Raw genomic sequence first — 26,268 nt, forward strand, 5'->3', positions numbered from 1 at the left:
CCTTCCACTTGTAAAAGCGATGGGGTCCTGGCCCCCTGGATCCTATGTTCTGGTGCCCCTGACTTGAGGGCTCCAGCCACTGCCTGACCTACCTCCCAAAGTGCAAAGTCCGCACTGCTATTTTTATCATGCTAGTTCCAGCTAGCGTGAGTCTGTCCACAGGGCTGTAAGGCTCCTCAGGTTAGAGCCTGATCCTACAAATTCTTACTCACACATGCTGTCCTTGCTCACAGCGAAGCGTGAGTAGTCAGTGTGTAGTCTTTCCCAGTAGGACCACTCCTGCGAGTCAGAGGCTGCAGGAACAGGCATGTCAATCACACCCTCCATGTCTGAATGTTTCCTGACTAGCCCTCTGCTCCCTAGCAAGGAGGGGTGGCTAGATACTGTAGCAAATCAATGTGAGTAATGAACACCCAACCTGGATGCCTGTGGGCCGCCAGATGACTGATAGCTGTTTTCCTGTCCTAGCCCATCTCTAAAGGGTCGCTTGCCTCAGGCCACTCATGTACCTCACCTGTAATTTAAACTGTATTGAAAGCCTCTCTCAGTTTTACCAGGAACAATGGATTGTTGCCTTACTGTTCTTGATGTTGCTAGGCAGTTTAATAAGCTGGCATGTAAACACCCAAAGCACATGGAATCGCCTGAGAGGATGCTATGGAGTGCATTTGTAGACAGTGTCCAGGTGTGTTTTAAAGCACAGTATTGTCTAATTTTGCTCAGAGTAAGTACAGACAACACAATGGATGAAACACTGCCAGCATCTGGCCTGTGTTAGGCTCTGCCCAGGAAAGCCTGATATGCAGCAAACAGAGCTAGACTAACTGGGCTTGGAAACAGCTCCAGATGTGGCCACAGGCCCTAAAGTGGACAGTTTGCTCTTCTAGCTACAGACTATCCTGGAGTCTCAATTGCACTGGAATCAAGTAATTTCTGTCTATACTGGTAGGACGACTGGATTTCAGATCACTTTCCTCATCTGTATCACAAGAGATGCTAAGGCAGGAAAATGAACATGACTAATGTTCTGCACAGAATCTTTCAAGAAGCTGTAAGTAGATTGTTGATTTCAGTCCACCAACCCAAGAGAGAAAATCAGCAGCAGTTTCTTCTCGCACATTCACAGAGCCGAATGATGGCAACCATTCCCACAGCAGTTAATCCATAAGGGTGAGCTGAGTTAGGAAGCTGCAGCCTTGCACTGGGGCAATGCAGAGCTGCACCGCTCCAGTGGGGACTCTGGGAGACATGCTTCAAGGGTGTTACCCAGTCTGTAAGAGGATGGAGGCTGTTAAACCATTCAGTAAGGGGTGCTCCCCTCCATGGCCAGCACTGCTTATCCATGGGGAAAAGGAGTGGCTGGGAAGTTGACAGGGAAGGCTATTGTGCCCTTTCTTCTCCATATGCACCTGGGGAGCCGGACGCGATTGGATCCCTTGCTTGGTGTCAGGGGCGGCTCTATGTATTTTGCTGCCTCGAGCACGGCAGTCAGGTGGCTTTTGATGGCATGCCTGCGGGAGGTCCGCCAGTCCCGCGCCTTCGGCATACCCACTGCCGAATTGCTGCTGAAGCCACGAGACCGGCGGAGCTCCTGCAGGCATGCCACCAAAGGCAGCCTGACTGCCGCCCTCACAGCGACCAGCAGACCGCCCCCCAAGGCTTGCCGCCCCAGCACACGCTTGGTACACTGGTGCCTGGAGCCGCCCCTGCTTGGTGTCAATAAACACCATTCTTAGAAGAGCCCTGTCCCTTCCTTAGGCACAGTGCAACCTGTCTGATGGGACCACCCCAGGGGCGAACAAAAACTTGGCTATCCACCAAGAGGTGTCTTTAACCAAAGGTCAATCAAAACTGCATGGGAAACCTTGGGGATGATTATGTAAGTATTATTGTCACTACTTGTGAACAGGGAAATTGGGTCAAAAAGACTCAGTGGCTTGCGGGGGCGGGGGGCGCTGTGCTCTTGTCAATTCAGCATGGGAATGGCAGGCAGACAACACCAGCTTGTGTCACTGTTGGGCCGTGCGACATTGGACAAGTCACTTCACTTCCTCCAAACCTCGGCTGGGATGCAATCATATTTACATAGCTTCCCGGGAGGACTAGGAGGCCTGATTAAATAATAGGCCTTGTCTTCCAAACTTATTTGTGAACGTAGCTCTTCATCACAGGGGAAATCCCATTGACATTAATGGGACTTACTCACACGAGCAGCATTTACAAGGTCTGGCTCAACATTTGATGCATGCAAGCAAAGCTTTAAGGCCAGGCAGAGGCAGGAACAGATCCTGGCACGTTCTGAGTGCCCAGCCCTGTAATCAAACATCACAGGAGATCACGCAGTCCCGGATTCGCAGACGAGCTCCAGCATGGTCCGAACGGGAGGTACTGGATCTCATCACATGCTGGGGAGATAAGTCTGTTATGGTAGAACTACGTTCCAAAAAAAGAAATGCAAATATGTACGCTAAAGTCTCCAGGCCATGAGGGAAAGACAGAAAGATGAGGGGACATGCGAGGTGGATTCATAGTACCAGGAAACAGGTGGTGCATCGTGCTGCACGGTCTGCTGGTAGTATGGCGTCTGCTGTAGCTTTCACAGAGGGAGGAGCGAGTGATGGCACACACCCAGAAACACCTGCGAGAATGTTTTTGCCCTATCATGCCCTGGGAGCTTACCCCACAATTCCAATGGGCGGCAGAGACTGCGGGAACTGTGGGATAGCTTCTCACAGTGCACCACTCTGACATTCGATGCTAGCCTCAGTACTGTGAATGCACTCTGACGAATTCATGCGCTTTAGTGGGGACACACAAAACCAAATGTATAAAATCGCTTCCGAAAATTCGAATAAAATAAGTTAGAATTAATTTCGTACTGTAGACGTAGGCTACATCTTCACTATCCGCCTATCGGCGGGTAGCAATCGATTTCTCGGGGATCGATATATCCCGTCTCATCTAGACGCGAAATATCGATCCCCGAACGAGCTCCTGTCGACTCTGGAACTCCACCAACGCGAACAGCGGTAGCGGAGTTGACAGGGAGAGCCACGGACGTCGATCCGGCGCCGTGAGGACGGTAGGCAGTTCGATCTAAGATACTTCGACTTCAGCAACGTTATTCACGTAGCTGAAGTTGCGTATCTTAGATCGATCCCCTTCCCTAGCGTAGACCAGCCTGTACCCTCAGTCTCAGAGGCAGTGAGACCATGTGGCCCAACCTTAAGTACAAGTATTACCTCTTGAGGGGAGGGGAAGGTCTGCCACACAGAAGGGGTTCCTCCAAGGGACAGTTTAAAAGCTAGGGCAGAGCACACATCTTGTCGATCCATGACAGGTGACAAAGTGGTGCTGTCATTTGCCAAATGGCCAACACTATGACCTCGCTCCTGGAAGTACTGACTTTCAGGGGCCTAATCCTGGCTTCAATTAGTGTCCAGAGCATACTGGTCTTTGCAGGATCAGGCCCTAGGGAGGAGTCTAATCAGACAAGCAACAAACCGATTTTCTCCCCTCCCTCGAAATGCCGGAGCAGGGTAATTTTGGACATACAACAGCACCTTCGTCATGTTGGATTCCACCACTCTAAGTGTTTACCCGCACAGTACTATGTAGAATCTCTCTTTTATTGTCCTATCCTAGAAGATTATGTCTTGGGGATACGATGCTAGCTTTGGCACTACGGAAAAGAGCATCTTGAGATTACAAATAACTACATAGCATCTAGTATATCACATTTAGGTCCGTGTTTTCATGCAGAAGGGCTATTTAAAAAGGTGAGAGAGTCTAAAAATCATAGTTAAAAATTGACCTTTTTATAGCCTTAGAAAGTTGAAAGGGTCTAGGGAATGAGCAATCTATTGACTCTTCCCTGCCCCATCCAGTTGTAGTTATTACTAGCCTACCATATAAATCTAGAGGACTGGAACTTCAAGGCCCTTTATAACTGAAACCCCGCTGTGAATTCAAAACAAAACCAAACCTTGAAAACTAAAATATTACAGAGACTGCAGTTGCACAAACAAATAAATGTTGTTTACCAGTGAAAATATGTAGTTACTTACTGACAGTCAGGAAATGTTGGCTTGTAATAAAATGGTGGTATTTTAGATTCATATCTTGCTTTTGCTACACTATTTCCATTTGCGGCCATAAACTGTAAGAGAGGGGGAAAAAAAAGAGAGAGAAAAAAATTAAGCAATTTTAGCTCTGGTTCCTTCACCCGTGTCTGGTTCTACAGAGTAGTAACAGTACCCAGTTCTGCACACACGTATGACAACAGTCCACTGGGGCGTCTTATGGAAGATCTTGTAGTAGCGTGTCTGCATGATAGCACCCATAGATTGCACTTCTATAGCACTTTACATCAGAGGATTGAAAAGCACCCTGTAGATGTTCCATTCGTTTCACTCTCTGTTGCCAGGTTGTATCATTATGTCCATTTTACTGATAGGGAAAGAGAGGCACAGAAGATAAAGAGCTGCTTTCTCAACACCAACAGACGTACATCTGGTATGGAATGGCCCAGAGCAGTTTGTTTCTCATATACAGAAGGAGTGCCCTCAAGTCACCCAAGTCCAGCTGCTATTTAAGTGGGCTTCCATGTCTCAGGCAGGTGACTACATAGGCTGCTACAAACTTGGGAACAACCTCTTCCATCAAGATTGGACATTTCATCCCCTTAACATCCCTGGGGCCAAATTCTGCCCTTGGTCACATGCATGATCCCCACTGGTTTCAATGGTACGTCAATGCATGTAACTAAGGGCAGATCTCCAAGCAGAATTCTGCCTTCATTTGGGCATGTTCAATGGCAGAATCTGGCACTGAATCTGCTCCTTAACATTTCTACCCTAGCCAGATGACACAGTCAGAAAAAGATCCTCTGATTTTATTATTGTTTTAAAGAAATCTGTACGTACTTTTGCTCCCTGCAAAACATTAAGTGATCAGCATAAAAAAGAAGGGTGACGCTTCTGTGCAAAGCCACTCCAGTAACCTATATCTCCTGGAAGAGTCCCCTGTGGCTGATGGTGCATGAGGATGTGCTGGACTCAGCAATTAGTTTGTGTCTTAATCCAATTCCAGCCCCACTGTTATACAAGGAAGCAGAATTTAAGAGCTATATTGACAAGAGCCCTTGCAATACTCACCAGCGAATGATTACCCTGACCAGCCTCCAGGTCTCACTATGCTCACTTCCCATAGGTACGTGCCTTTGCAGAGTGCGCTTCCTGGTGCTATACCGCAGAGAGAAGGAGAAGCAGCTGTTCCCCTGCCTCTGACACTCAGTGGCACAAATGTAATTTGCACTCATAGCAGTTTGCAGGCAAAATGTAATTGATCAACACACCACCCCTATTTCACATTCAGGGAAAATGAGGATCAGAGAGGTTATGATCAAGGGATGAAATCCTGTCCCCATTGACCCAAGTCAATGAGAATTTTTCCATTGACATCAAAGAGCCAGGATTTCATGCAATATTTTCATAAGTGGCCTCTGAGTTTGGGTGACCAGCTCAAGGCGCCTTGTGTGTGATATTCAGTGGTACTCAGCACCCACAAAGGAGGTATGGATGCTCATCATTCCTGAAAAAAATCACATCCCACATGCCTCAAACTGGTCCCTGGAATGGAAGAATCAAAGTCAATACCCACTTTTGAAACCCTAGGCTTACATAACTTGTCCAAAGTTTTACCCGAAAGCAGCATCACAAGGAAGGCTAGAACCTTGGTCTCCTGGAGAAGAAACTACAGGACGTAGGTTGACAGTTTAGTTTCAAAGTGACTTTAAACCTTCATCCTACAACTACATCAGAACCGACAACGCTGGAACATGGACTTGTTAATTAGTCTGTCATGGCAGCATCTGTCCTCATTCCCTTCTGATCGAGGATAGAAATTGCTAAGCTGAAAACTCTGCAGTGATAGACACATACCTGCTCACAAAATTCAGTACAAATTCAATGATAAACATAAACACAGAGAAAGCCTCTGCTCTCTATGAAGCTGTATTTCCTCCCAGAGGTTCTTATGCATTCAAAAAACATGAGTAAAACCCCCAAAATCATGATATTTGCATAAAATCACAAGTCTCTAAAAATAACAACATTAGGGTTCTTTTATATGGTTTGAGGCTTTAGGGTTCCTGTATTCTAACTTTTCTCTATAGCCATGAAGGTTGGAAACTTTTTTTTTTTTTAATGAAAGCTCATTTTCTGATGTATATCACATGACTCCAAGAGCTGGGGCTTTAAGAAAAAACAGTAATCATAGGACTCATGATGAAATTGAGAGTTGGTAGCACTGCTCATACCTTGGAGTACAATATACATGAGAGCCTACAAGTTTTCTAGTTAGATTTATTAATTATTATTATGACACCACAGCCAGCTAGCGAGGTGTTTTTCATACAGAGAAGAGTTAAGGTCTTTGTTACAGAGGGCGCAACGTAAGAGCCCAATTCTGCAAGATGGGATTCGAGCACTTTCAGGCCCAAATAGCCAACATACTGGAGATGACAGAATGCAACTAAAATTACATGAGTTAGCATCAGGACTGGTTAAAAGTTTTTGAAATTTGCAATTTTCACACCAAAAAAGAAAAAAAGTCAAGATTTCTGTTGGAGAAAATAAAACATGCCCAACATTGCTGCTTATTTGAGGTTGTCAAAAATGGGATCACATTTTTTGTGACTTGTTAAAAAATAATGTATACCTCAACTTGAACATCATCCCAGGGATCTAAACGGACTGATTTCACTTTGCTGACTTGTGGGATATTGCGATGGATTCCTGAACAATTTAAACAGATAAACACTCCTAGGGTATGTGATGCCCAGTCTGGATCTGAAAGACAAAAGAAAATAGTATTGCTTTAGTACAGCTTATTGGAGTACAGAATTTAGCGAGTGGACTAAAAGACAGTGGAATTTGGAGATCCCCCAGAGACCAGAAGGGCTTTATGAGACAGAGCCTGATTTTGAAGGCATCTGATGTGCAAATGTACATGCAGAAGGCAGACAAGTTTATGTGTCTCATTTACATTGAAAATGACCATGCACAGTTACTGGATTTGCATGCACAGTCATAGTGAACCTAACCGCTGTAAAGTTCATCTCTCTTCATTGTCAGCATTTGTTCATGAAACAAAGAGAAGAAATTCTAACTTTTATGATAAAACCTATGTCCCACTAAGGTGCTCAGGCACCACAGAAAACAATTATTATAACACACACATCACAATAATAAGGGTTTTCAGGCTTTGCTTGAGCAGAAGATGAATGTTTGAGCTACAGCTCTGAATTTCTGCTGAGCAATACCCCACTGTTTACAGTGCTGGCCTCTGAGCTGACAACTAGCAAGGGCACTTTAAACTTGATTCCACTCTCACTGAATCGGTTTTTTTCCTTAGCACCACAAACGAGAGACGTCACATTCTACTGATAAATGCAGGGTTAAAGTAACTGAAGGAGATTAACAGAGAAAAATAGCAGGCGTTACAGCAGGACACACATGCCAGCGTCTTCCACTGCGTCAGTGCTAATGCCAATGCAATGATCTCTGTTTGAATGCCCAGTAATAAATGTCAGCACTTGCTATTCCAACTTAAATGCAAATTACCTCCTTGGAGCAGCTGAGCTTCCTTTTTAAACCCTCCCCCCACCCCACCCTAGTCAGCAGGAGCAGTGAAGCACTATGCCCCTCACAGGGTCAGGCTGTTAATGAATATGGTGAACTATCATTTTCTTGAAAACTGATATAATTTGTTTATTCTCTTGCAGTAATTATGCTAAACATTTACTCTATACAGAGCAGTAATTATTTATAAAAGGCAAGAGAATGTGCTTTTTTCTCTCCTTATGCATATTTAATGGCCCCCTTGTATTGCAATTAGTGCAGCTGAACCACCGGAATCGGGTTAGGAGGAGTTGGTCAAAGAAACTCAACTGTAGGTAGTCTCTGTGGTTCTCTCATGCTAGCTTGGAGCTGTTCCTTGGGATCCACTGGCAGAGTCTGTCTTAAGGAGAGGACCATGAGCTGCATCCCCAGGAATATGCCAAAAGAGGAATATGGGTTATCCACATCAACCTGCAGTTTTGTTGTTCTGATTTAAAACCAATTAAGCAAAATGAATTGCCTGGTCAAACTCATTTTATGACCACTATGCCCCATTTTATTCTACGAGTTCTGTCACATCTGCACAGGAGGAGAAATCCTATTCCCAGGGAGACCCTAGTCCCAAGAACCAGCGACAATTCTACTGTCACAGGGTTGGAATCCAGCTTCCAGACCCTATTGGCTCCTTTCATTCTGTGGAGTCTACCATCCTAGGAGGCTCTGGGACATAACCAAGGCTCAAGCCTGGACTATATCCATGATCCTGTGAAATGCTGAGCACATCTTGTCTGGCACCAAGCACCCTCCAGCCCTATCGAGATCCATGGGAGTTGCAAGTGCTCAGTACTTTGCAGCATCAGGCCCTAAGAGAGGAACACAATTTTCATAAACCAGCACCACCAGTCTGGTTCTCCTCCCACTTACATTTGTGTTACTCTGTTGAGTTAGGTGGAGTGATGCAGGTCCCATATATTTCCACCACAAAGGTAACAAAGATGCTATCAGGGGCTAGATCGATGATTTTCAATCTGTGCTCTGCAAACCCTTGGGGTCCACAGACTATGTCTACATTTCCAAAGGGATCCACACCTCCATTCAAAATTTTATAGGGGTTTGCAAATGAAAAAAGGTTGAAAACTACTGGGCTAGATTATAGACATACCTGCAGGGTAATTAAAATATTTGAGAGGCGTGTAAACAAAGACACTTTAATTTTTTGCATCGGGTGATCTCAGAACATACCAGTAGAATTAAATCCTGTTCTATGGTATCTCCCAGAATCTATGTGCTTCAAACAGTAAGTGAGTTCAAAGTACAACAATAGCGCCCATGAGGTTTGAGGGGCCCACTCGACCTTTGGCTCCGTTGTAGTAAGGCCACAGTCTACCTATTGGCAGACAAGGCTCCAAGGACAGAGCAGAATGTGGCCTCCCGCCGGGGAAACGCTTCCGCGCCCACCCCAGGTACTCCTCATCCCCAGCATGAGTAAGATCAAGGCCACAACTCCTCAGACATCGAGTGGCTAGGAGCTGCTCCTGTCAGTACCAGCAGTGTGCTGCTACCTGGGGCTTCAGCCACAAGTATAGCAACCACCTGACTCCAGGTCAGCGCCCTGCCCACCCACTGGTCCGTGTCCAATCCCCACACAGGTCTGCTGCCCAGGAAGACCCTAGCCCCTGCCCCAGCCGCTACTGTCTGGACTCACACATTGAGGCAGTGAGGAGCTCATCTGGAAAAGTGTGGCAGGTGCACTGGGTGGTGTGGATGTTACTGGGGGCTGACCAGCGGGTGCAAGCTGAGCTGGACTGGAGGTGCAGGGTAGGGGTGTGGAGTGCAAGGGACCAAAGGGGGATCCTCAGGCCCAACTGTGGTTGAGCTGAATAGCTCCAGGGAAAAGGTTGTTGGGGGCGGGGCCATCTTCCAGGGCAGCCCATGTCTGGGGCAACAGTCAATTTCTCGGATATCTCCCACAGGGATGTGCTGTGACACATATCGGTATCGGTGTCTCTTATTCTGATAGCAGTGTGTGTGTTAGAAATCAGCTCCTGCCCATCCCCCACCACTGTCTCTGTCTTGAGGCTGCAACCCTCTCGCCCACAAACCACTAGCCCCACAGCTGCTGCCTTGCTGCAGCCCAGGTGCTCGAGGGGGAACTGGCGCTACCCGGGATGTGCAAGGCACTTACAACCCGCATGTGAGCAGTCTGCAGGACAACCTGCCGCAGGACATTGCCTGGCAACGGGGACACCAGCTTGTGGCACAAGAACTGCCCTACACAGCAGCCAGGCCAATATCCTGCCTCCAGCTGGGGTTGATGCTTCAGAACTAGATCAAGAAACTCGAGCAAATGGGAATCCATTCATTGAGAAAGGTGCATCCACCCAAGCCCCACTTATTGCTTTGTTTGTGCCCAGAAACATGAGGTTTCATAGACAAACTCTTGGAAGACTACAAGGGGAAACAGAGCAGGGCGGCTCTTCCAGCTATTTTGAAATAAAAATCACTTTATTCCAGAACAGGTATTCCAGTCAATTTCCTCAGGTAGACAAATTCTTCATTTTTTAAATACTACTGACAATAGCCGTGAATCTTCTAGTTATTCATATAATTGGATAATTCTTGTTTGTTGTCTACCAAACTGTGAAACTTTAACAATATGTTGTGTGAAGCAAAATATCTGTAGCCTTTTTAAATCTGCTGCCTCTCCAATGCCATGAGCGTCCCACTTGCATGGGTGGCAGTAAAGAGCAGCCCCCAATTTACCATTAATTATTGTGTGCGCCTTTCTTAAGTCCCCTCTGATTCATTTCCTCTGTCAACTACAGTTTAATTCTCTCTTCATGCAACAGTCTCTGCTTGCCTCAATCACTTTCATTATCACTCCGAACCCCTTCTGGTTTTGCTATTTCTATTTCGGAGGTAGGGGGGGAGGATTACCTGGGCTGCACACACTATTTGAGCTGAGGACACAGTGTCCACATCTATGGTGTTATGCTAACGTTAGTATTTTGTGGGATGTCCCTATATATCCTACCTCTTTGTTTTGTTGATTGCCCCAGCATACTGAGCAAAGATTTCCCAATTTCCATTGTACTTGTCACAGGGATGCCTAGGTTTCTGTCCTGTTAATTTAGTAGTCAGCAATGTAGAACCCAGCAGTGTGTATGAGTAGTTCAGATTTATTCTTTCCAACGTGCCTTAACTTGCTTTTGTCAGCACTGAACTTCATCTGTCTGTTATCATGTTGCCCAATCACCCAGCTTTGTTAGATCTCCCTGAAATTTCTCACGTAGGATTTTAAAAAAATGAATATTTATCTCTCTTATGCTTCAGTGTTTAAACCAATGACTGACTGCTGGGATTTGGAACACACTTCCCTATGGAGAGGTTATTCTGTGGTTGTTCGCTGTGGTATTACACCTTCCGGTGAAGCATCTTGTACTTGCAGTCTGGTATCCTGTCTCAGACAGTGGCATGAATCATTGGTCTAATTTGGTGTAAACAAGCCTTAATTGGTGCTAAATTAATTCATGAGTTATCAAAACAAAATTAAGTATATGTAGCAAAGTATGTTGCTTGTGCAGTTACAATACCGAGCTGTCAGCACACCACTTAGCATACATATGTAAGGGGTGTTGTCTCCTTACTAACATTCAGTGGAAGTGTTTTGGTGGGCTAATTCCCAGTGCCAAAAGAAAGGGGAAGACCAATGGGAAGTCAGGATCCTGAGACTGACAGACCCCAGGAATAATGGGGAGAGGCCAATGCTCCAGGTCAGCCTGATTGACAGGGCGGACAGGCTAATCAGGGAGTCAGGTGGCCAGGGGGGGTCCCACTCTCCGTGTGAGCTGGAATTAGGTTGACCAGATGTCCCGATTTTATAGGGACAGTCCCGATTTTGGAGTCTTTGTCTTATATAAGCTCCTATTACCCACCCACCCCATCTCGATTTTTCACACTTGCTGTCTGGTCACCCTAGCTGGAACTGCCTGGGTCAGACAGAGTGGGGTCAAGCTAAGGAGAGAGCAGGGACCCAAGCTGAGCTGGGGAGCAGAGCCCTGCCAGATCCAGAGGGGCCAGAAAAGCAGCCCAGGAAGCAGATCAGTTCTGGGAGCAGAGTCACAGAAGCAGCCCACAGAGCAGAGCTGTCAGGGGCGGCTCTAGCCATTTCGCCGCCCCAAGCGTGGCGTCATGCTGCGGGGGGCGCTCTGCCAATCGCCGGTCCCGCGGCTCCGACTGACCTCCCGCAGGCGTGCCCGCAGAGGGTCCGCTGCTCCCGCGGCTTCGGTGGAGCCACGGGAGCAGTGGACTCTCCGCAGGCACGCCTGCGGGAGGTCCACCAAAGCCGCGGGACCAGCAGACCCTCCGCAGGCATGCCACCGAAGGCTGCCTGCCTGCCGCCCTAGCGGCAACCAGCAGAGTGTCCCCCCCCCCCCCCCGCGGCTTGCCGCCCCAAGCACGCACTTGGCGTGCTGGGGTCTGGAGCCGCCCCTGAGAGCTGTAGCAGCCAGAGCCAGAGGGGCCAGAGAAGCAGCCTGGGGGGCTGACGGCAGAGCAGCAGCAGCTGTGCTGAGGCAGTCTGGAGCTGGGGCTGGAGCAGTCCGGAGCTGGGGCTGGAGCAGTCCGGAGCTGGGTGCAGTGAGCAGCTAGGGAGAGCGAGGGGGACCCTGGGCAACAGGCCCAGCGCAGGGAGACGCCCCAGCCAAGAAGCCCTGCAGGCCAGAACTGGAGGGGGATCATAACCCCGATGGGGCGGGGGCGATGCTAGGAAGAAGGGTCCTGCCATCTAGAGCCTGAGAGCATGTGGCCACCATCAGAGCAAGTGTCCGACCCACAGCATCCCTGCAGCACTGCCAGGGCTTGAGAAGGGGCCTGGGACTTGTGAGGAACAGACTGAACTTCCCTTACATTCCAGAGACGCCAGTTGTGATGTCCCCATGCCACAGGACAGGGTTATGTGTTTTCCTTTAACCTTTCCCATTTTTTCCTTGTTTTTTTATTGATTGCTGTTTAATAAATTGTATTTGCTTTTAATTGTATATAATGCTCAGTGGGTCTGGGGAGCATCCAGTACTGAGAGAGCACCCCGGAGTGGGGACACCCTAGCCCCTCTCCTAGGTGACCACAGCAGGATTGGGGGTTGAGCCCCCAGGAATCCTGGGCCCAGCCTTGTTGGAGTTACAAGGACTCTGCCACACAGGGGAGTGGAAGGGGAGCCCTTGAGGTCAGGGCCGGCTTTAGGCCTATTCCACCAATTCCCCCAAATCGGGCCCCGCGCCTAAGAGGGCCCCACGTCCAGTGAGAATCCCTTTCCTGGCTAGAGGCATCTTTTTACTAACCTGGAGGTACTTCGGGTCTTCAGCAGCACTTCGGCGGCGGGTCCTTCGCTTGCTCTGGGTCTTCGGTGGCATTTCAGTGGGGGGTCCTTCAGTGCTGCTGAAGACCTGGAGCGAGTGAAGGACCCACCGCCGAAGTGCCACCGAAGACTCAGAGCACCACCCGGTGAGTACAAGCCCCATGTGTTTTTTAACATGTGGTTTTTGGTTTTTTTTAAGTCATCCCTGCAGGGGCCCTCTCAAAACTGTTCGAATTGGGCCCCACACTTCCTAAAGCCGGCCCTGCTTGAGGTCAGGCAGGGCTCTGGATAAAGGAAGTAGGAGCAGGGATTCAGATCCTTTCTCTAGCTCACTTCACTGGGGTAGTGTATAAGCCAGGAAAGTTCCCCACAATAGTGGGACCATTCCCCCGCTTACACATGTGACAAAACAAAAAGTGAAACTACAGGAAAGTCCTTTCGACAAACTCTTCTAAACCCTTTTTTGGCCTCTTGAGGGTTTTGTGTGTAGTTATTATAAAGAACTATATCAATTTGTTAATAAATATTCTCTCTCGGTAGAGAGGCTCTTAAAAAATCTGGAGTGCGCTTAAGAGTTTTTCATACGAGCTTTTAAGCAATTTTACATGGTTGACACAGTTTTATCATCAAGCTAACCTGTAACCCAGAGAACAAAAACCTTATATAGCAGGGGTAGGCAACCTATGGCACACGTGCCGAAGGCGGCATGTGAGATGATCTTCAGTGGCACTCACACTGCCCGGGACCTGGCCACCAGTCACGGGGGCTCTGCATTTTAATTTAATTTTAAATGAAGCTTCTTAAACATTTTTAAAACCTTATTTACTTTACATACAACAACAGTTTAGTTATATATTATAGGCTTACAGAAAGAGACCTTCTAAAAATGTTAAAATGTATCACTGGCACACGAAACCTTAAATTAGAGTGAATAAATGAAGACTCGGCACACCACTTATGAAAGGTTGCCAAGCCCTGTTATATAGTAACAATGTTTAAATACTCCACTAGCAATTTTTAACCAAAACTAATATCCGAGGGAGGAAGTAGCACTTATAAACGCTAAACTTCAAAAATTCCAATAAAAATAGACATTATTCCTCCCATTTTGCCATTGTCTATCTGGCAAACTCATAAATCTGTGGTGATGAGCTCCCCAATTTTCCCCATTTGTTCCACATGGGGCTATTCACAGACTCTCCAATATCCTTTACTTTTGCTTTGTTGAATGTATTATTTGGCTTTTTTTTATTCTTTCCATTTCAATATGCTTTAGTGTGGAGAAATAAACTAGATGTTTAAAATTCTTTCAGTCTTACTCTAAAATGGTGTTAGAAGCAAAGAAACATTTAATCCTTTTTCACTTTCATCTTTATAAGCATTACAACAACGTTACCTGCGACTGTATAGCTTTGACAAAAAAAGGTGTTATAAAATATATACTAAAGAGTGAGAAAGGAATATAAATTGCTACGAATGTGCCACATGGCTGAGTTAATGTTGCCACAGAAGCCTTATGTTTTGAATTTCCTGATGGTTATTTTGCAAGTTACTCTTTAAGATAGAAAAGCTTGATATAGTTCTCAACCCAAAAACTAGAAAACAACAATTTTAGTTAAATTTTATATAAATATGTAAATAGAATGTTTGTGTGTGTAGACAGCTGCAAAAATGTATAGAAACAGTCTAGATATTGTGTTCATGGATTTGTGGAAAAGATGGATATGTTCTGATTTTCCAAGTTGGTAAATGAAAGCAAAATTTTAGATTTTGGAATTGGGAAGGGCACCCCTAATCTATTCTTTGAACCAAGGCCCTTTGGGGCCTGGCTAGGCTCTTGCACATCCAAGATGTGCAGAAAGTGCAGTTAACTGATTTTCTTTCACAAACACATGAAGGAGACTCAAATATAAACATCACTGGCAGCAAAGCATGTGTTTAACCACAAGAATAAACCTGTCAGAGGCTGACTCAAGTGATGGTTGGCACCATAGTCTCAGTAAAGCAATTCTGCAATGATGTTATTGTGCTTTAAGATTTCTCAGAGTAATGAGATCAGATCAAAGCAGTGCCTATTTCAGCACAATTTCTACCAAAGTGCACATCAGACTGTGTGAATTTTGTCAGAAGAGATTAAAAAAATACCAGGTTTGTCTCTTTACAAACAAATGTTATCTTAAACGCGCAGGAATATTTAGGAGGATTTTTTTACATTGTCTGAACTATCTAGGTGCAAGCTTTCAAAAGTCTTTCTGGAAAAGCTCTGTTAAAATGTTTTATAGCGATGGGAGATGTCACATTTTACTCCATCCACTAGTTCAAGCTCAAAACTTGCAACTTGCCATTGATGCAATGTGGGACACAAAAGGAAGGACAGAGTATCGCAGATCAATGGAATAAAATCCATATTCGAGATGGGATCGCTTCTCAGGTTAAGGGTTCTCAATCTTTTGTATCTGTGACCCCTTGCACACAGCAAGCCTCTGAGTGCGACCACCCTTAAATATAAAAAAAGTGGTTTTAATCTGTAACACCATTCTAAATGCTGGAGGCAAAGCAGCGGTTGGGGTGGAGGCTGACAGCTCACAATTCCCCACATAATAACCTCACGACTGCCAGTTTGAGAACTGTTGGGCACTAGAGACACAGGAGATCAGGTTTCAGTATCCAGCTCTGCCTCGGTCAAGTCCCCATATGGCTTGATGCTCAATTAGCATAACTCAGCCACAATGATTTACACCAGCTCAGAATCCGGTCCTTAATATCTCTGTGCCTCAGCTCCCCACCTGTAAAATGAGGAGGGTTACACTACCTCTTTCTCACCCTACCTCTTTCTCACCCTTTGTCTGGTCTATTTGGAGTATGAGTTCTTGTGGGCAGGGACTGTCCCTTACCGTATTCTAGTACACCATCAAGCACAACAGGGTTCCAGGCTCAGTTGGGACCTCTAGACACTACCCTATGCAAATAATCAGTTCTTTGAACCAAATTCTGTCGTCCTTAATCAAACAAAACCCCCTACTGAATTCGGTGGCAGCTTTTCTTGATTAAGGATCCAGAATTTGGGCCATTAGCAGGAACCACGTTTTCCAGAGCCTTACAGTCCATTTCTATTTCCGAAGAACAGATGGTGGCGAAAGTGTGAGAGGAGGGAAGACCCAATCATTTGGAGTAACTGTACCAGTTTACCCGATAAAGCCTTCGCCTGCTGTAGCTATCTTTCTTTCTGCCACCTTCCTTTCAACCTTGTCTGTTCAGCTCTAACCTACAATGGAGGCTGTGTTGCTCCAAACTCAAGTCCCATCAAACTGCAGCAGAGCAAGTTAACTTTTTCTATAGCATGATGAAAGAGCTGCATATTTCACTCTGCTTATCGGACCTGTCAGCAACAAGGCACAGGGACTCATTTTTAATGCTGGACAGCTATCCCTAACAGTGCTGTGTGTTAGCAGTGACTTTCTGTTTATTGCTCTTCTGGTTTTCAAATATTTTAGCTGCTTCTAAACACAGAATCTCAATGAGGAGGAGGGTGGGGGGGCAAATGGGGAGATGTGCATTGATGTCTGTTTTGCTGAACACCGACAGCTACTGGCCTCTCACAGCATAACTTGGTGATTGTTTTTGGTGCCAGCGGGATGAGTGGAAAGGAGCATAGCTCAGAATGTGTCAAGAGTAAAATTAATTCCCGCCAACCTAAGCCAGGACAGAAAAGAACTGTGGAGAATTAAAATTCTCCAGGACTGACTGCTCCGCAAGAGGAACTGGCCCTCGAAACTCTATAATCTGCTACTGATTTCTCCAGTCCTCTCCATCCTCCAATTACTCCCTGGTCTCCCCCTCCCCAGCTGCTTCTCTTTTTCCCCCTCTTGCCTCTGCTACTGCATAGCAGGGCTGAATTAACCTTTTGTGGACCTGGCGCCAAACATATTTATGGGCCCCCGTGGAGCACGGCATGGTGGGAGGGGCGGAGCAAGGAGCCAACCAGGGCATGATATGGCAGGGGTGGCCCTGCCCCACCCAGCCCAGTGTGAGGGCACTATTTACAAACTGGCACACTGTGCCACCCCTCCACCCCCCGCCAACTGATTGAGACTGGCCAGGCTTCTGCACCAGTCCCTGGCAGTTCAGCTAGGGAAACAGGTGGGGCCCCACAGGTGGTGGGAAGCAGAGACTGCCCAGAGCCGGAGGTGCACTGGGGTCCGGCCAGGAGGCAGAGAGAAGCCAGCGGGGGGGGGGGAGGAGTATACAGGGAACTCTCATTGGAGTCAGAGAGTTCCCTGCAGTTTATAGGTTTGGTCCCCAGCTCTGCATCTATTATTCTGTAATGTGCTTTGCTCTACTTTTGGATGAAGGAAGCTATAACAACAACTACCATTCAGAGCCTCACTGTCTTCATTACTACTCCCCAGGGTAACAGATGTTGAAAAATTCTCAGCTCAGACATACAGCAACCTAAAACATGCCCAGACCTTGGGGTCATCACAGGTTTCACCCCAGCAGTTGGCTGTCTTGATGGACCACGATCAGATTTCAGACACAGGATTTGATGTGACCAAGCAAATGACTACACTCATGAAGCTGAAGTGTAGCAAGGTGGTCACCCACGCCCAGCCTGAAAGGGGTTAAAAGCCAGCCCTTGGAGAGGGCTAGGAGCCTTAGGCTGGGCTGATTGGGGAAGTAGCCACAGCTGGGCCACGCCCCAGTCAGGCCGCAGCTGGCCCTTATAAGAGGGCAGTGGACCAAGGAGCAGACAGTCTCTCTCTCTGCCTTCGGGGTGGGGCCTGGTTGCTGGGAAGCTCAGGGTACCTAGAGCAAGGCAGGGCTGCGGAAAGGCCCGAGGGGCTGGTGAGCTCCAGGCTGGCAACTCCCCAGGCTGCAGGGCCTTGTCCAAGGCCCCATAGAGGTACTGGGTTGCAGAGAAAGGCAGCAGGTCCAAAACCCCTTTGCCTGTGATGAGTGGCTTATACTGCAATCTGCCCCATGGAGTGGGGGCTAGTTGGTGACTGGCAGTAGCCTATGACTGAGGTGAGGTGGGGGTGGGGGTTCCCCAGGGAGGGGAGACCCTGAGACCGAGGGGTGTGCTGCCAGGGGCAGCATCCCAGATAATGGGGCACTCAAGTCCTGGGAGGGACAAGGGGGCCAAGCGGCAGTGGGACACCAACCTGCAGAGGGCGCTCCGGAGGCTGGAGAGCTAATTCCCTGAGACGACCAACAGGAGGCGCCGCAGGGGTGAGTTCCGCACGCTTTCATGAAGCTGTTTTAAAGACGAGACACCAACGAAGTAAAGAAGTTATGCAGCAAGTTGTAGTTAACCACATTGACTAAATTCATGCTTTGAAAGAGAAGGTTCTTTTTAAGTGCCCCGTAGTTAAACCGCAATTGCACAGGCTGCCTAATGTAAATCTAGGTAGTTCGAAAATAATTGTGTCTCAGAAGACTTATGGGCCATGCCTCTTTTGAGCCAGTAACAAATACTGTCACTCACATGCATTTTTTGCTCCATTCATTTTGATTTATTGCAGCTTTATGTCTGCCCAAGATAAAGTTTGACTGAATCAGTTCTTGCTGTTAGTTTTACCATCATCATGACCGCTATTAAAAAAACAATAATCATCAAGCTTCTCCCTTTAGTAAATAGCAGTAAAACCTGATAAAAGAGAACCTCCAGGCATTCCTAAGTTCCAACAAAATGGCTTTGTTCCCTTAACATGGAAAACAACATTGATAGGGGAATATTAAATAGAACACACCGCCCCAAATGCAATAAGCCACTGGTCTTTAAGTATCGTTGCTACAGTACAAACAGATGCCAGTTTCTGACTACTTCCACTGCAAAACACTACAGATAATTATGGTGTTTACTGATCGACTATACTGGTTTTAAAATTACAGATCTGCTGTTATCATGCCTATCTTTACAAACTAAGCCTAGGAGCAAGATATTCAGATGGCATTTTTATGCTTCATTCATCTTTGAAAGTACAGAAAATGAAGATAAGGGCTAGAGAAGGACCCAGGAGATATGGGAAATTCAGAGTGGAGTCAGAAATTAACTTCCCCCAGCCCCGACCTCTGTCACATCCCAAAAGAAAACCGTGCATAAAACACCCTTTAGCCAATCATTACTAAAACACATACATAACTGTCCTTCAAGAAATAATAATCACGTAAAAAAAAATCTCACAGATTTCCTGGTTCTCTCATAAGACTCAAGACACAATTTATCAAACTTGAAGGAGGAGAGAGGGAAGAAACAGGGATGGGATGGAAGTTAACAGGAATACGGTGGTTATATAACCAACTGCACCTGTACCCATAAGCGGAGTTTGAATAAGACCTTCCGAACTGAAAGCATAAGCCTTTGCCACTTCGGCTAAAGAACTAACTCCGTTAGCTGGGACCAGCAGCAGACCCAAACCCATGTGGAACAGCCACAAGATGGGAACACAGACTCTCACCCTCTTAGCATGAGTTATACATGAACCCCAAAGCCTCAAGTAACAAGCAGTGACACATTTTCTCAGCCTTTAAAAAGACCCAACACATTATATTATTGTTGCTAGCCTGATCAAGACAAATGTCTTGGGGATAGGGTTGCCAACTTTCTAATCACACAAAACCAAACACTCCTGCCCCGCCCCTTCTCTGAGGCTCCGCCCCCACTCATTCCAGCCCCACTCCCTCCATCACTCACTCTCCCCCGCCGTCACTCACTTTCACCAAGCTGGGGCAGGGATGCAGGACGGGGGTGAGAGCTTTGGCTGGGCATGCGAGCACTGGGTTGGAACCAGGGATGAGGGGTTTGGAGTGTGGGAGAGGGCTCTGGGCTGGAGCAGGGAGTTGGGGTCAGGGGGTGAGGGCTCCAGCTGGGGTTGTGGGCTCTGGGGTGGGGGATGTGGGGTTTGGGGTACAGGAGAGGGCTGAGGCAGGGTGTTGGGGGGGGTGCAGGCTCCAGGAGAGAGTTTGGGTGCAGGAGGGGACTCCGGGCTGGGGAAGGCGGTTGGGCTGCAGGAGAGGGTTGATTTAATACCAGAATCAGAAGACATTTGTGTGCAGAGTCAGGATTTTGTTGCTTCTCCAGGCTACTGTACTTTAGGAGAAAATGCTGGGGTTGTAGAAAGGGGCTTTTCTCTTTACACATGAGGATGCACACTGCAGACAACCACTCCCTGTCAGCGGAGCTTTTACCCAGACATGTTTACAAATATGCCAAACCCTTTGCATCCAGCGCTCGGGCCTGAGTGCCCCCCTCGGCTTGTTATCTGCAGATCACAGCAGTGCTGCAAGCTTAGCGAGTTATGAAATTGGGGTGGACAGTCAAACCCCTGCAACATGAAGCATTCTTGTAGTTCAAAAAGCCCTTCTCCCTGCAGAGATGGTCTAAAGCAAAACACAGATGCAATGGGAACACTTTCCTCTCCGCCTCTGCCCGCTAGCTCCTTACCCATCCTTCTGATTGATCTTAACCACCCCCCCCCAGCCCACCTCTTTCAATGCCATCCTCCTCCCAAAACAAGGCAAGGGGTTTCTTGCACTTCTTTACATTTTCCTCTTGTCAACCTTATGTCATGTGTTTATTGCATTAAATGGCTCTGCCTAACTGGAGCAACAATTTAAGCCCAGGAAGATGCCCCAGTTCCTGGGTATGTGGGAGCTATGGTTGTAATGGCTCCTGCTGTAAGCGCTCTCCTCAACCCTCAGGCTGTTCTGGGTGGCATAGTTCAGCAAGGTACTAAATACCCTCAACTCCAATGGGAACTGAGTGCCCAGCACCAGGCCCTATAACAACATGGTCCCACCCCACTATCATTTCTGTTGGTCTTCCTTCCCATTATCACAAATCCTGCTAGAATTAGATGAAATTCGTATATATTTAAGTGGAAGTTACCCATTTATTTCAATCGTTCCAGTCAAATGGGAAAGATGAGAGCGCATAAGAGAAAATTAACAATGAATGGGTTAGAGCCCATAAAAATGCGCTTGACAAGCTCTAAGCCGTAGCATCACTCCAGAGGCATTTGCACTTTTGCCTGCAGGTCCATGTTTCTTCCTCCCTGATAACGTAAAAAGATTTTGAACCAGCGGAAATGCAACCCTAAACCAGATAAGAATGGAATATGAAGAGAAACATGCAAAGCCTTGCTATGGCCCCAGACAACCATCATCTCCCATGTGCAGAAAGATACTGCTGGAGACAAAGAATGGTTTAAAACCAATTGAATTGCCATATTAGGGCTAGTTTACATTTGCAACGCTAAAGTGCTGCCGCTTTAGTCTTAAAGGAAAAAAAACATTCTAACATGTTGGGAGACAGTGCACGCCAGCCACCAGGAGAGATTATTCACTGTGCCATCAGACTGCACACCGCACTCCGCCTTCCCGGATGACAAACACCTTGGTCCAGTGAAACAGACTTGCTGCAACCTGGCTTCCACCAGGTGAGACACACAATCCAACAAAGAGTCCTCCAGCATGTGATATCCAGGGCTGTGTGTTCCGAATAACGGTTTTATTACAATGGTTTATGCATTGTAATTCAGTCTCAAAGACTTGGATAACGTGCACTCTCATTGTTTGCTATAGCAGGTTGGAATTCTTGGACAGAAAGCACTTATAATCAAAAATTACTTTTTTCTGCAAAAATGAACTTTTGCGAGTGCACGCACACACACACCAAAAGAAAACCCCCACAATTAGGTTTTTACTAAAACGTTTTTAAAAAAAAACACTCAATAAAAACTGCAAATGAAAAAAATTAGCCTGTTAGTTTGTTTTCCAATCTTGGGTATTTGGTCTTCACTTTGGTTTTGGTCTCCATAAGGCTTGGGAGGGGCAGTTAACCTAAGTGGTCAGGGGAGGGCAGGGGGAGCACATGGACCAGGAGGACCAAGTTGCCAATACATCCTGGAGGGAAGGGTGCTTATTTCAGATTACTTTTGTACGCTCATTTACAATTCTGGGGACTGTTTTTTTCACTGCGCCATTAGGTTGCACAGCTTAGCCACTAGGAGAGGTTAGATTGCAGGCTCTTTAGAGCAGGAGCCATCTCTTTGTTCAGAGTTTCTACAGCACCTAGCACCATGGGGTCCTGATCCATGACTGAGGCTCTGGGGCATTACCGCAACAAAAATAATCAATGATAAGGGAGAGTTTTTCTAAAATTGACAAAAATGTAACTTTAAAAAACAATCACGATTTCTAAAAAAAGATTTGATTCTGCAGGAAATTTCAAAGAGCGAGAAGTGAGCTGCTTTCTACACAAATGAAATGAAAAAAATTTGAAAACAGTAGCTATTTTGTTTTGTTTTTCCAAACAGCTCTATTATTTACCCTATTGTTAGAATCTCTTAGCTAAATGGCTGCATCTTGGAGCCGATTCTCACTAGCTCATGAATTCTCCCTTGTTAGAGACACATGCACACTCCATGCTAGAGAATATCAGCCTTTAGTTTCACCAGATCCCTGATTGCACTGGACTGGCAGCTGAATGCCTATTCTCTCCGTCCCCTTGCACCATCTGCCAATTGGCACCAGCCTTCCTGTCTTCTGTTTCTTTTCTCTCCTCTCTTCTCCCATTCTCATCTTGTTTTCTTTATTGTTTTCCTTTCCTATTTCTATTTTGTTGTGTGTGTGTTCTCTCCCCCGTCCCCGCCCAGTTCTCTCACTAAAAGGAAGGTTACTCTCCATTGATTCTGTGGATTTTCAGCTAGTGGTTTTCAACCATTTTTCATTTGCAGAACCCTAAAAAAGATTTCAGATGGAGATGCAGACCCCTATGGAAATCTCAGACATAGTCTGTGGCCCCAGGGGTCCGTGGACCACAGGTTGAAAACCACTGCTGTAGACTACATGTGGCCTCATGCCTGAGCTAAATGAGACAGGATGAGAAGGGAAACTTGAGCTGATATGCCTGCCCCTGCAGCCCTGTAAACATGACTGGCTCTATTGGGAGCCACTGCAGGATCAGGGAAATACACCGCCTGCTATTTAACCTGCATGTGGCAGGATGTAGCATAGGGCAATGCAAGTCAAGGGTCATGTAACTGTTCCCATCACTGCTCCTTGCCTAGATTGGAAAGCACTGCCCTATATCCTACTCTCCTTTACCCCAATGCAAATAACCAGATTTGGTCCACTGATTTGATATGTAATACACATTCACACTGTGTGTGTGTGTGTGTGTGTGTGTGTGTGTGTGTGTGTGTGTGTGTGTGTGTGTGTGTGTGTGTGTGTGTGTGTGTGTGTGTGTGTGTGTGTGTGTGTGTGTGTGTGTCTCACCTTTAATTGTCCTAAATAACCCATAACATGCACAGGCATGTCGGTTTACCACCACTGAACCCCAGTCTGAAGCATATACTTCAGTAGAGTTACTGTGCATGGTTAAAAAAACTAAAGTGGAAGGGTCAATGAGGAAATGGGACTGTAGAGCAGGGGTACAATGCAGGAGAAAACCGGCCTGTTAAGGTTATGTTAGACCACATTGAAAAGGAACTGAATTACAATAATAATACATCTTGCATCACAAGACAGTGACCCAAATTTCTCCTATGTTACAAGATGCGATACCACTGAGCACATCTCTGCACCCAGGTGTGACCAACAGCAGACTGTGGCTTGATAGCTTTAAAACCCACCTTCGAAGTCCCTAATAACCTAACCACAACATAAGCTATTTTATTGAGCCATAGTTTCATCTTAATCATGATGATACTGGGTAACTACTCCCTATGTTGTTGGGTGGGCTTTGCATTACTCCCCCCTTAACAGTTATGCTATCCATCTGAACAGTCCCAGCCTGAAAATTCTCCTTCAGGAAGGTTTTTAGGGAGACTCCTACTACAATCAGAGCCAAGCTATGTACAGCAAGATGCCTAAGAAGTGGGTTAATAAGGTTATACTGCAAGAGGTGGGAGTGACTAGGTGGAGTTCTACCAGCCAGCAAAGCCACACACACAGAGTAGTAGCAGTTCTTAGGCATCACTAGCCAGGTACAATGTGATTGAAAGTATCTTTAGGGGATCCCAGTTTAGCTTCAATGCAGATGAGTGACACAAATCCACGGTTAATGATCCATCCTAGATCCTACCAATATTTAACAAGGTGGAAATCAATGAGATGCTACAGAAAGGTAATAACATTCTGTCAACGTCCTAAAACCTTAGGACGTTGACAATAGCTTAAAATAGCCCTTCTGCAGGTTTAATATTTTAAAGTCAATCTACCAATTTCTGCAAGAGGGTATCATTCTCTGTCACTCTCCCCCGGAAGGTTATTTTCTATTAAACTCTGCAGGACTTTCCCCTAGGTATTCAAACCACCAGGCTCAGCCTCCAGTGACTTCTCCATTCAAAGGACAAGGAAGGGTGTGTGTCTGGCTCAGAATCTCCCTCGCCATCCCCTCCTCCACCCCCAGCAATGAGCACAACTGACATTTTATCATGTATAGTTATGAAGCATGAAGAAAAGGGCGATGTCTACAGCAAACACCTGTGTGGTGGTGGTCAAAGGTTGGCTGGCAAGAAGTGGCACAGCCAGGCACTGGGAGCACCAGGTCTGTTGATTCCCTGAGAAAGGGAACCTTGGCTACTTGGCAACAAAAGCCCCACACAGTTTGCAGGGAGGGAATAACAACAGGAGCAAGGAGGCAGAGCCCCCAGCCTGACACGGCCTAGATCGCCCAGCCCTACACCTGCAAACCTCACCCCTGCCTGCCCACCCTGGCAAAGTGTCATTGTCATCTGAGCGTAGGGCTCGATCTGCACTGCAGCTCTCACACACAAACCGGCTGAAGTAGCCGGGGATGACATCAGCATTCATAAGGCAGCCCCAGAGAGCTGGGGGGGGCTAGGTACCCCAGCTCTCCTTGCTGGGACTCCAGGACACCCTCTTCCCTGGCACCCCACCAGGGTCTAGAGCACAGCTTGGCCGGCCAGCTGCCGGATCGGGGGCTCACCCCTCTCCTGGGTCGCCCCCCCCTCAAACTGTCCCCTGGGGCATCGCCTTCATCACCTCCCCCAGCTGAGCAACCGGAAGACCTTCCTCTTGCCCTGCCTCGCCAATGGGGGCTGGGAACCCCCGGCCGAGGGTGGGCTCGGACCCTGCTCACGCGGTCCCCTTCCAGAGAGCCCAGCGGCCGGTTTCCTCTTTCTCCAGAGCCCGCAGTTTTGCAATAGCCCGGCTAGGGGCAAGCACTGCGCCCGCTGCAGGCTGGCAGCTGAGCTCGCCGCAGCAGGGCGCCCAGCCCGCCTGGCTCTCCCCGAGCGGGGCGGCCACCTAGCCCAGGCAAACTTGGACGGGACCCCGCCCTGCCCGGGCGGCAGGTGCAGCCCGGTCCCCACAGGGCGGCGGCCGCCGAGGGCTCCTGCTCCCTCGGTGCCTGCCCCAGCCACGCCGCTCCCCCAGCCCGGGCAGCGGCTGGGGAGCTCGCTCGTTCCAGCCCGCGGTCCCCCGCCCTTACCAGGTGCGGAGCAGTCCGCGCACAGCTGGTTGCCTGGTCTCTGGAGCAGCTCCTGCAAAGCCTTCCTGGGCTTCTCCTTCGCCATGGGGACGGTGCGAGTGAGAAGGGCTCGGCTCCGGCTTCTCTCCTCCTCCTCCGCTAGATGAGCTTCATGGGGCTGGGCTGGGGGCGCTGGAGAGGCTAGCTCGCCGCCGGGGGCTGCTTCATCTGGCCCCGGCTCAGACGGGCAAGGCGGACCCCCTGGGCGGCAGCAGGGCGCTTAGGGCTCCCGCTTCCCCATCCTCCTCACTGGGCTCTGAGCAGCCTCCAGCCCGGGCAGCAGCAGCAGCAGCCGCAGCTCTTTGCACGGGGCTGGTTCCGCATTCCTCCCGCCGCGGCGGGGAACGCGCTGCCTTTCGCAGGAGCCCCGAGCCTGGCCCTCTCCTGGCCAGCCTGGTTCACCCGCGACCCCCAGTGGCGAATCCTCCCTCCTGCAGCCGGGCCCCGCGGGACCCCCTGGGCGTGAGAGCGGCGCGCTGCGGGGAGGACAGGACAAAACCTTCTTCCCACCTTTTAACCCCGAGCCTGCAGAGACGAGTAGCCCCATTGGCTTCACTGAGACCACAGCTTAAGCCCCTGCCCAAGTGTTTGCAGGCTGGGGCCCTCGGTGACATGAATCTGTCTGGCACTTTTCTGATTGCAATGAAGCGCTGCCTGGGTGCCCAGAGGGACCTGGATAGATCCATTTGCAAGGCTGAGGCCTTAGTTTGCATGAAACCAAGGGGGAAGACTCACAGTGCATAAAGTTAAGTATGAGCAGGGCCTTCTTTTGTGTTTATTTTAGCCGATGTTTT

The 26,268-nt window shown here is 47.8% G+C and overlaps 1 protein-coding gene across 1 annotated transcript in view; it reads right to left on the reverse strand.

Moving 5' to 3' along the window:
• The window catches only part of ADAP1 (ArfGAP with dual PH domains 1), a 103,304-nt gene extending 77,459 nt beyond the window's left edge, over positions 1–25,845 (reverse strand). Inside the window, exons 1-3 of the mRNA XM_030578739.1 lie at positions 25,436–25,845; positions 6,721–6,851; positions 4,068–4,159 (exon numbers count right to left, since the gene is read on the reverse strand). Coding sequence (XP_030434599.1) covers positions 4,068–4,159; positions 6,721–6,851; positions 25,436–25,520 — 308 coding nt within the window. The 5' untranslated portion in view covers positions 25,521–25,845. The remainder of the gene's footprint in view (positions 1–4,067; positions 4,160–6,720; positions 6,852–25,435) is intronic.
• Positions 25,846–26,268: the final 423 nt, after the last annotated feature.

This window comes from Gopherus evgoodei, chromosome 10, assembly GCF_007399415.2.
Source record: "Gopherus evgoodei ecotype Sinaloan lineage chromosome 10, rGopEvg1_v1.p, whole genome shotgun sequence".
NCBI lineage: Eukaryota > Metazoa > Chordata > Testudines > Testudinidae > Gopherus > Gopherus evgoodei.